Source organism: Apium graveolens, chromosome 5, assembly GCF_009905375.1.
Source record: "Apium graveolens cultivar Ventura chromosome 5, ASM990537v1, whole genome shotgun sequence".
NCBI classification, from domain to species: Eukaryota; Viridiplantae; Streptophyta; class Magnoliopsida; order Apiales; family Apiaceae; genus Apium; species Apium graveolens.
Genome location: NC_133651.1, coordinates 23,365,517 through 23,373,171, shown reverse-complemented (window position 1 = coordinate 23,373,171; position 7,655 = coordinate 23,365,517). Strand labels below are relative to the sequence as shown.

The window sequence follows — 7,655 nt, the reverse complement described above, 5'->3', positions numbered from 1 at the left end:
TAATTAAAAAATCTAGCAATTAAGTAACTTGAAAAATGAATTGAATTTACCGATGTTAGATAGTACCCTAATTACAAAAACAAATTGTAAAACATATTTTTTATATAATTAAAATTATATGTAAATTTAATTTTTTTTTTAAATAAAACACTGAATTTCTTGCCAATGTTTAATGCGGTATGAAACTATTTAGTGTTATTATAAAATTATATTCATAGTTGAAATTATAATATATGAATGAAACTTATATACACATTAAAATATATGATTTGATTCGATCTATTTTATCGTATTCTTTCTTTCATATGAATGAAAAGTAATTATATTGATCACATAAATTTCATATTCTTTCATTCATAATAACTTAAAGCATTAGAAATTTAAGTATTAATATTTATGAATATTTTATCGAATTTATAAAAATTTGGCACAAAAAGCCGAAATCTATAATTACTGAAAATGTATATGAAAAAAGGTTGCAATCATTCACAAAAAAATATGATAATTATTAAGATAACGCTGCATTAAATTTTATAGTAGAAATAATATGTACTATAACATCAACCCTAGCACACAATCACATATTCTAAAATACATATCTCATGCATAAATAGTAGATATGCATATATTTGTTAATTAAACACCCTGACAAATATTTAACAACATTATATTGACACTTCAACATGATGAAATTGTGATTGGGCTGATACATCTTTTACATTATGCAACTTGTTTTCATCACACTACATAAATTATAATAAACAATAGCTTATTCGACTTATAGATCACGTACAATCAAAATATTTGTTATCACTAAAATCACTAAGCCTGAAAAAAATAAAAATTATAACACAATAAATCATCAATTTAGAGTCTAAATATTAATTGAACATAAACTATCAACAATATTATTTTTTGTATATTTTAGTTAAATTATTATAGACTATACTTCATTTATTAATTTTAAAAAGTATTAAAATTTTATACACCAAATTTTAATATATTGCTATAAAACAATTCGTGCCTCGTCCCACTGTTATGCTACTTGGTGATAAGATATTAACACTTGACTTTTTCTAACGTATAGTAATCTCCGAGTGGTAATTTAACGATCATAATTGGAGACATGGATAGTGGTGGTTGTACATGAAGTGGGAGGGGGTAATATGGGTCGAAAACTAGACCAATACATCACTTGTTAGGTGAACTTGACCTAACGCGGTCACTAATCACTATCAACTTTATATTAAGCTTTCTGTCCCTGATCTTGTTCACTAAACTTGCATCTTACTTCTCCTTAATAAACTTCCATCTTTTCTTTGGATGAATTTAATATTTATGATGTTATTATTACAAATTAGCAGTGGTCGCAAATTTCTTTCCTATTTTAATACACTGTTTTCATCGTAATAAGATAGTAGTCATTGAATTTTGTTATTCAATATTCCTACTATTGATATTAACATTAATATATTCTCCAAAATTTGTTGAGAATAATAATAAATACGTAATAATAATATACCTATATACAATTAACCAGAACTGGTAAATTAATCATAAAAGTCGAAACAAGATATATAATTAGTGATTATATTGAAATGAGAAAAGAGGATATTATTTAGCTAAATTGAATATTTATAAAAATTAGAGAATCAGCTGAGTTGACAAGTTTTTAAAAAAAAATTAATTTGATTAGAAATAAATTTAATTATTTTTGGAGTTTATTACCCTACATACGTGTTGTGATGGGTTGTAACGATATAAATTTTAGGGTAAAACATGTTGGAATCAAATACGTTCAGAGCTTAACAATGACTCCACCTCAGTTCATCAATGTATACGCATGTGAGAGCAAGAAATAAGAGACTAGGATTAATCTTCACCACTTCTTGAAAATTAAGGTATGTTTTTTTGTATTTTCCATATATCATATTTATCAAGAGTTTATTATTAATAATAAACGTAATTTTCATTTAGATTTCAACATATAGTATAATTACCATATGCTTATTTATAAATATACATGTATATAATTTTAATATTGAGTTTGAGTTAGGTCCTGAGATTGATAGCATATATTTAAACTCAAGACCTAAGCGAAAGTATGATAGGGAATCCCATTTTATGACTCACAGACCTGGAGCCTAGACTCAGGTGTCTTTGCATAAACTCTACCTATATTCATTACCCTAAAACGAGTGTGAAGTCTTTTTTTTTCCTTTTGTAAATTACACGCTCATGAGATTGTCGGGAGCATATCAAAAGAGTTCACAATTTATTTGTTAATTAAAATAAAATTTATACAAATAAATAATTTTGCTCTCATTTAATGAATTACATTAATAAAATATCTTATATACAAACATTAAAGATTACATACTTAAGAAAGGAAACAATCTTTCTTACTAATTCTTAAAAATTACATGAAGAATATTTTTAAAACGCGAATTTTACATTTTTGATGACAGAGGTCAGGTGAAAGATGGAAATCAAAATAACCTGCAGTGTTATTTTTAGAAATACCGATTACACAAAAACAAAGTCTATTTTTAACTTGCTCTCTTGTTCCGTTTTGTAGTGAAATGGGCATTTATTAGTTAACTAATACTAATATGAAATGAGTTGTAGAAAAAACAATATTGTAGTATTGGCAGAAAAAAGAGATAAAATATGGGGGTTTTAGCATAAATTCACAAAGATGTAAAACAAGAAGAATGAGCATAATTAGACATTGAAATTGAAGAACTTGGCTAACTCTAGGCCGTAATTATTACATACATATTGGGGTTAGAAAGTCAGTTTTGTGCCTAACTACTACACAAGATTAAGATAATAAGAATCTTAATTAGAGATAAGATTAATTGATCACAAGCCAATCAAACAACAAAGTATAATTTTAATACTCCCAGTTGTCTATTTGTGTTGCTATTACCTCCCCAGGTGACAGATCCACTTGAATTAGTATCTAATTATAACCATAACATCAAATTGGCTTGTCATTATTGTTCTACTATATTTTACCTTATTATTATAGATGCGGACTTTTCTCACTTGCACAAGTATTAGAAAATACCAGCACTTACTAAAAAAATTACTTTGTAAAATAGCTAATTTATCATAAAAATGAAAAATGATCTTTGAAAAATAATTACTAGCCGTGTATTATATCTTAATAAATAGCCGTGTATAGAGTACCGTAATAATATCGGGTTTTCTATTATGTGCCCAAGGGCACACAATAAGCAATAACTCTCATCAATTTGCTGCATTTTGATTGGTCCTCTAATCATAAATATTGATGAACCCCCTGTTTTTATAATAACTCTATCAATAAAAATATATCAAACTCATAAAATTTAGTATTTATTTTGTGCCCTTGGACACATATTAAAAAGTCCGTAATAATATTTATACATGCACTTCATTTCCGTCCCATTATACATGTTGTCGGGAAAAAAAATGTTTTGGATACAAATGTAAGGTAATATTTTGAAGACTATCCCATTATATGATTTTAAAGTTGATTTATAGTAGTTAAAAATGAGGAAGGGAAATAAAACAATAAACCGTCCACTGGCAGCCACGTACAAGTTGAGAAATCCAATACAAAAAGAAAGAAAGAATGAAAGAAAGAAGAAGGGGGTAATTGGTAAAGGCTAAGCAAAGCACATCGCCACATGGTGCCCCTCCCTTATCCTTACTTATCCTATCCTCTCTTTTCCTCTGGCCCTCGTTTTTATGATGTTCTTGCATTGCATTTAACTACCCCCCCCCCCCCCCCCATCACCTAACTTCTCCTTTTTTATGCCTTACTTTAGTCCAAATTAATTTTATCTGCTCAGTTTAAAATTTTGAAATTCAAATAAAAATAATTCACACTCGGAAGTAATGAGCCCTCATCTTACAAAATTATTTGGTTCCAAATTGTATAATTAGAATCTAAATTGATAATTTCTCTGATATAAAATATTTCCCGGTTATTATAAAAATACCATTCTTTTTCAGAAAAACAACTTACAAATTAGATCCTTCAAGTATCAATTTGAGTGCAAATTAGGTCATTCAAGAATTATCGTGTATATATTAATTTTGAAACCGATCGTGTTAAGCTATTGTTATTGATCATTTATTCGTTATAATTTTTTTTCTATAATCAAAAATCCTAAAGGTAGAAGTGAAGGGGCAAATTAATAACGGATAAAAGACATGATTATATGATTCACAATTATTTTATTTTAACTAGTTAAACACGTTTAAATACCCGCTTTATGTTTGACATTTATACAGCTCGATATACGGGTATCTTTTAAGTGATATCAAGAGATGTTGACTTAAACTTAATCGCTTAAATTTATTCAAAAAAAATATAACGAAAAGGATAATAATAGCTTGTTAATACTCGATAGAAAAATTACTCCAAGACTAATTATAATTTCCAGATAATTAAAATTATGTCCAATAATAAATCTGGCCGGATAAAAGACATGATTATATGATTCACAATTATTTTATTTTAACTAGTTAAACACGTTTAAATACCCGCTTTATGTTTGACATTTATACAGCTCGATATTCGGGTATCTTTTAAGTGATATCAAGAGATGTTGACTTAAACTTAATCGCTTAAATTTATTCAAAAAAATTATAACGAAAAGGATAATAATAGCTTGTTAATACTCGATAGAAAAATTACTCCAAGACTAATTATAATTTCCAGATAATTAAAATTATGTCCAACAATAAATCTGGCCGGATAAAAGACATGATTATATGATTCACAATTATTTTATTTTAACTAGTTAAACACGTTTAAATACCCGCTTTATGTTTGACATTTATACAGCTCGATATTCGGGTATCTTTTAAGTGATATCAAGAGATGTTGACTTAAACTTAATCGCTTAAATTTATTCAAAAAAATTATAACGAAAAGGATAATAATAGCTTGTTAATACTCGATAGAAAAATTACTCCAAGACTAATTATAATTTCCAGATAATTAAAATTATGTCCAACAATAAATCTGGCCATATATGTACACACAGACTGCAGGTTGTAATATACTTGTGTCACTGTGTGTGTGTATAAAATATAAATAAACGAGAATAAATATCTCTATAAGTAACAAAACATAGCACATTCACTCTTAACAATCTCTCCAGCCCCCCATCACTCTCTCTCTTTATTACAACCATTTGTACGGCCCATCAAGATTCCCTCATCTTTCTTACACAACATAATATCTATATATACATACATACACTCTTATATTTCTATCTTTATTACAATCCCTGCATATATCTTGCATTCAGACTAACAACTTACTAGAACATAAAATGATGTCACGTAGCTCTAGAGCTCCGGTCGCCGCCGTCGCATCTACCGGCGTCGAGGACGGTTCCGGCGAGATCATGTTGTTTGGCGTGCGCGTCAAGGTTGATCCAATGAGAAAGAGCGTGAGTATGAATAATTTGTCAGAGTATGAGCTACCTAATCATAATCATGAGTTGACTAATATCAATATCACTGCCGTGGATCACTCCGCCGCCGCCGATGGTTATGCCTCCGCCGACGACGTCGTTCACCACCAGTATACTGCTAGTCGTGAGCGCAAGCGAGGTTTGATCTCAATCACCTCTGCATTCATTTATTGTTATTTGCATTTATTTTTGTTTTACTATTGTATACGCATGTGTTCACGTTTTAACAGCTTTTATCGTGAGAACAGTTGGAACAAAAAATATTATTTCGCGCATGTGTGTGCACACAAATTTATTGACCTGAGTGCGATTTTATATGTGTATGGATGATTAAAGTTTTGATGTGCAAGTGAATTGATGTATTTGATTTTATTTTGTTTTTTTGTGATTTAGTAAGTGTGTGATTAGATTTGTATGGTTTTTTTGTTAATTGATTCGATTAATATGTTAATAATACGAATTGTTGCTAAAAATCTAATCAAAAAAAGGGATGGATATGATTGATAGGAGTTCCATGGACGGAGGAAGAACACAAGCTATTCCTATTAGGATTGCACAAAGTTGGTAAAGGGGATTGGAGAGGGATTTCTAGGAACTTTGTTAAGACTCGGACTCCAACACAAGTTGCTAGCCATGCTCAGAAATACTTTCTTCGCAGGAGCAACCTTAATAGGCGTCGTCGTCGCTCTAGTCTCTTCGATATCACCACTGATTCGGTATTTCACTCTTTGGTTTTCCGTTTTAAGCTCATATCCGCGTATCTTGTTATATCATAGATCGAATCTTGTCGATAAAAGAGTGATTCCTGATGATTATAATTGAAAAAAACTTGAGCTTAAATTAATTGACCGGAATCTATTAGGCGTAAGTATATTAAGGATGTTTTGTTTAGATCTGTGTTTTATGGAAATTGTTTGATTGCTATCAGGTCACAGCAATTCCTATGGAAGAAGAACATGTTCACCAAGATAATGTGACAAGGCCTGTGATGCAATCACCGGAAACTCACACCGGTGGTCCATTCCAAGTGGCACCTTACCCTGGCTCATTTGGTCCAGCACTATTTCCAAAACGCGTTGAGAATCTATCAGAAAATCAGACTGCTATGTTTGCTGGGCAAGTGAATAATGCATCATCGATGCTTTCAGAATCAGTTTCAGCTCTCCCTTTGATTCAATCACCAGCACCAAGTACAGCTGTCAACAATAATAAAAGATTGAAGATGGATGATCAGATGTTGTCTCTTAATCTATCGCTGTCATCCGGTCATCATGATCAGCTACCCTCGAGACATTCAGTACATCAGGTGGCTCGAAACTTCAGCATTGGAGATAGCATGATAAGCGTTGTATGACGAAAGAAAAGAAACCAGAAGCCTTGTACGAGGTTAATAAATTAGCGGGGATCAAGTAAAGATGCGGTAAATTAGTTTGACTAAAGAGATTAATCCTTTTTATTGTACAGACCATAACTAACGTAATGTCTTGTTAGATGCTTGATTGTTGTGGTTTGTAGTTGAAGTAAATCTGATCAGTAATACCAGTACCCCTTTTGTTGATGATGATGATCTGAGTGTATTACAAAATGGCCAGAGGGACTGGTCTAGTTGTTCCCATAAATTTATCAGACTGTAATTTGATAATGTCAAGTGGAGGGTACTGGTGGAGAGTCAATTGTATCTCTTTCTTAAAAAACTATAATTGATTTGTTGGTTTCTTGTTTGTGTTGGATCTTAGTCTACAGCTTTACATGTTGTGGGTGCCATTGCTTTAAGTCTTTATGGATTTGTAAAGCAAGTGGGTATTGTGGTACGTCCTTTTAATGTCTGGTTCAGAACAAAAGTTACCCCGAGATTTTTATTGATGGAGGACAACTATGATGTTGTTGAAGTGGTGGATAGCATCCATGGATTATTCGGTCACTGATTCACACTTCGACAAGAATAATAAGTAATGAATAAGGTTATAAATTTGACGGTGATCTTAGAAGATAATAGAAGGGCGTTGATAAGTGCACACTCAAACACTTGTTGTCTTATACATCTATATAACTCTGAACTAGTTTTTACGGATTTAGAAACTGATCGAAAGTGATCTGTAGTTGAGCACTTGAATCAAGTGCTCTATGATTTCTCGATCTGTAAAGAGTTTTCGAATTTTTTCAAAAGTAGGTTTC

At 30.7% G+C, this 7,655-nt stretch overlaps 1 protein-coding gene across 1 annotated transcript; it reads left to right on the top strand.

The window, feature by feature from the left end:
• Nucleotides 1-5,141: 5,141 nt before the first annotated feature.
• On the top strand, nt 5,142-7,201 carry LOC141723663 (transcription factor MYB1R1-like). The gene is made up of 3 exons (XM_074525522.1): nt 5,142-5,619; nt 5,988-6,196; nt 6,409-7,201. The coding sequence occupies exons 1-3, from the start codon at nt 5,337-5,339 to the stop codon at nt 6,832-6,834; spliced, it is 918 nt and encodes a 305-aa protein (XP_074381623.1). The 5' UTR covers nt 5,142-5,336; the 3' UTR covers nt 6,835-7,201.
• The last annotated feature ends 454 nt before the right edge of the window (nt 7,202-7,655 follow it).